The sequence below is a fragment of the Colobus angolensis genome, unplaced genomic scaffold (genome assembly GCF_000951035.1).
Source record: "Colobus angolensis palliatus isolate OR3802 unplaced genomic scaffold, Cang.pa_1.0 Scaffold372, whole genome shotgun sequence".
Lineage (NCBI taxonomy): Eukaryota > Metazoa > Chordata > Mammalia > Primates > Cercopithecidae > Colobus > Colobus angolensis.
In genome coordinates, this window is record NW_012117066.1 from 1,356,258 (window position 1) to 1,359,918 (window position 3,661).

The 3,661-nt window shown below is 48.5% G+C and overlaps 1 protein-coding gene across 3 annotated transcripts in view; it reads right to left on the reverse strand.

Moving 5' to 3' along the window:
- Positions 1–633: 633 nt before the first annotated feature.
- CELF6 (CUGBP, Elav-like family member 6) overlaps positions 634–3,661 on the reverse strand; it is a 35,556-nt gene continuing 32,528 nt past the window's right edge. For all 3 annotated transcript variants that reach the window (XM_011953822.1, XM_011953821.1, XM_011953823.1), the window contains 2 exons: positions 3,140–3,295; positions 634–2,244 (listed from right to left, as the gene is read on the reverse strand). In XM_011953822.1, the coding sequence (XP_011809212.1) occupies positions 3,168–3,295 (128 nt within the window). In that variant the 3' untranslated portion in view covers positions 634–2,244; positions 3,140–3,167. The remainder of the gene's footprint in view (positions 2,245–3,139; positions 3,296–3,661) is intronic.

Genomic DNA, 3,661 nt, shown 5'->3' on the forward strand with positions numbered 1-3,661 from the left:
CTCAGTAATGGTAAGGTTCAGGGTAGCGTTAGGAATGGGAAAAGGGTCTTATCTTGTGCCCATTATCTGCCACGCAACAGGTACTGAATAAATGGTAATTACTATTATTTCTTGGCAATAAAGATAATTTTTCAAAATGATGGAGCTGTCTAAATGGCTTTGTCCAAATGTCTCAGTTCATCCTTGAAGACTTTTCCCCTTCTTAATCTCCTTCAGAAAGTATTTCACAGAACTCCCCTACCAATAAAGTCTGAATTAGGTACTCTCCTTCTTGTTAGCACAGACCTTCTATGGCCCTCCATTGCAACTGGATTATTTGTCTCTCTTTCCCCTTAACTTTGAGTACTTGGAACATGCCTGAGCCCCAACACGTAGCATAGTGCTTAGCACCTAGCCTGAGAGGACTCTGTGCCTCCATGTGAATATCAGTTTGAGGGTGAAAGTACTGTGTGTCTCTGTTTGTGTCCAGGATGGTCACTCTAGGTGTCAGCATTGTGCTGGTGTACATATACCCTCTGGTTCTTCTCTCAGTTGGAAAATATTTGTGGATGTCCATCACACCTTACCTGGTAATATTACTGCCAGATCTATGTTTCATTCCCATTCCCTCCAAAAATGAGTCAAAGACAGAAGAACAGGTGGGAACAAGTTTTCTTAGAAACTGTTATGAAGGAGGAGTCCTCCAACCCCACCCCCACATCTTTTACTATCTGACATGTTATCAGATCAGAGGCCTTCAGCCTCAGCAACATCTGGGGATTAGAGTGACCCCACACAGCTGGGGCCTCAGACTAAGCTGATCCATGTCTGTGGGGTGGAGGGGAAATCCTCCTGGGAAAAATATGTGCAAGGCCCTGCAGGCCCAGGAAAGGCTGACCAAGGCAAGGTGAGTCATGGTGTTCTAAGCTGAATCTTTTGCCCATCTCACAGAAGCAGGCAGGAAGCACCACCATTGATCAGCTTTATATGGCACCCACTGTATACAACAGACAGACAAAGACAGACAGACAGAGCACACACCACTTCTAAGCTCAACACTGCTCACCAACTAGAAGCACCTCGGTTAAGCACATGTGAGACACTCTTGCATAGGAAAGATGTACTTTTTAAAGGAATGAAGAAGTATTTTGGCAAAACATCTACTTCCCTCTCAGGTCCGGGGTAAAGAGGGACCTCTAATTCTGAAGCTTCTACATGTTGAAAAATTTCCCCTTCTCAATGGCAGTATATACAGTAGCAAAACTTCCAAGTCTGTTGTCACAGCCCTCTACAGATATCCTGAATCTACTTTACAGGTGGGCAAACTTAGACTAAGAGACAGAAGGTAGCCTGGAGCAAGGGGACATTGGGACTGGTTCAAGGGGAAGGGAAACAAGAGGTGTCTCAGCTCAGCCAAAGGCAGGGCCTCTGTCTACCTGGATTGGCAAGGGAAAGGCTCAGGTGGCCAGAACTCCCTCTTTCTTCCTGCCTGGGGAAGCAGTGGTTCCACAGGAAAGGCAGTCCCACTCTTGCTGGCTAGGGGGCCTCCTGGGATGGCAAAGGCCAGGGCGGACCTGAGCTCCGCCTGAGGCCTCTTCCGGGATGCACTCTGAGTTTGAGGATTGTGGATTGCGGGTTCACTGCTTCCATAACTTTCTCATTACCTGCATATGAGCCTAGACCTCAAATCCTTAATTATTTTTAAAAGGGCAGGGTCGAGGAGTGGCTTCAGAGGGAATGAGACACAGAACAATCTTTCCACAGCCTCCCTCTGCCTAGGCTGGGGCTGTCAAGGGTCTCCTTCACCCTGTCTCCTAGGGATATTTAAAGGCAGCTTTTATGAGACTCTATACTGTCTTTTTTTGTTGTTTGTCTTTTTTTGTTTGTTTCTTTGTTTTAATTTATATAGATATATATATTCTTAAAAAAGCAATAGTCCTTTGGTCCCTAAACTCTAAGGAATGATATGATTTTGAAAGAAGTGAATCTGGGCTTCCCTTGCGGAGAAGCCCTTGGCACCCCCAATGCCCTCTGCTGGTTCCCCTGGACAGTCACTCTTCACCAGCCCTATTTGCTCTGCCAGCCTGCGCTCTATGCCGCAGGCACAGAACAACCCACTTGATAAAAACAATCCTTAGAGTGGCCTTAGCCCCAGGCACCAGCCTTGGGTCCGATCCACCTCCGTCTGTCCGCAGCTGCTCCTTTGGGAAGGGCTGCTCAAGCGTTTCTGTGCTTTTCCTCTCCTTTCTTCTCACTCTTCCGTTTCTGTTGTTGTGTATTAATTGATAAAGAGAGAGAGAAGAAAAAAGGCAAAAATCACCTTGGAAGGTAAGACCAGAAGAGCAGCTTGCCCCCATCAGTGACATCTCGGGTGAGTGGCTGGACCTCTTTTCCTGAGGAGCAGGGCTGCAGCAGGACCCAGGCAGCAGCCCAGTCCACTGAAGCCAGACTTGAGTCCTGAGCAAAAGACCCCAACCCCACATCCCCTCCAGAAGGCTCCCGGGGTAGCTCAAAGTGAGGCAGGGCCATGTGGGCCTTCTGAGACAGAAAATCTCTAAAAGTTGCAGGCAGCATCCTATGGACCCATGACCTTGCCAAAAATGTAAAAGAACTTGGCCCATCTCTCTCTCCATCACCCACCAGGCCCTGCAGATTCTACCTCTGAAGCATGTTTGCTTCTCTTCCTCCATCTCCATGTTCACTGCCATTATCTCAGCCCTTACTTCTAGTCCTTTCTCTGCTTAAGCTCCTCAACGGTTCTTTCTCATCTTCAGGATAAAGTCGAAACTCATGGCCTGAAGACTCTTGAAAACTGGCCCAGAGCTACTTTTCTAGTCTAATTTTCCAGCCTCCTGGACCCTCCCTACATACAGGTTCTCTACTCTCATTGGCTATCTCTGGAGTACAACTGCTTCCCCAGGCAGAAAAGACTCTGATTGTCTCTCCTAGACTACGGGGCAGGAATGTTGTCTAATTGATCTACTTGGATTGAAGGAAAAGCAAAGTCACCGTCTGAGGATTCCTCCTAGCTCCTGGCTTTTCTCTCTATCCCAGACTTTCTCAGAGGTGGATGCCTCCAAGTTCCCAAAAGGAGGACCATCAAAGCTGGGAGGGCCTCATCACTCGGGCCTCATCTACCTGGGGTCCATCAGGGACTCACCTTTCTGTGGCTGGTCGGTGAGAGCAGGTCAGTAAGGCCGGTTGGCATCCTTGGGCCGCTTTAGCTGGACCTTGAGCCTCTTCATGCCAATTTGAAAGCCATTCATTGCCTGAATAGCAGTCTGGGCACTAGTTGGATTGTCAAAACTAACAAACCCTGGAGGGTGTAGGCAAAGAGATTAGCTGGGAACTCTGCCTGGCAGGGCCTCTGACCCAGCCCCCTCCGGCCAGTTCCATCAAACACATACCCCTCCACTGTTTGCACATGGATATAGAGTCATAGGCAGACGGTCTGAGATTCCTAAAGGTGTGATTCTTGGAAGGATAGGAGGCAACTCTGAGTGTGTGTGCAGGGTCAGTGTGTTGATCGGGATGTTTCTGTGTTTTTCCTGGCATGTGTTGGCTGTCTCCCTCCACAGCTCCCATTCTGGTCCTCAGAACATAGTTGGAGTTGGAGGGGATCTTTGGTCTCAGAACCAAACTCCTCGTGCCCTGGCCAGACTCCAAAGCTCTGACCTAGCTG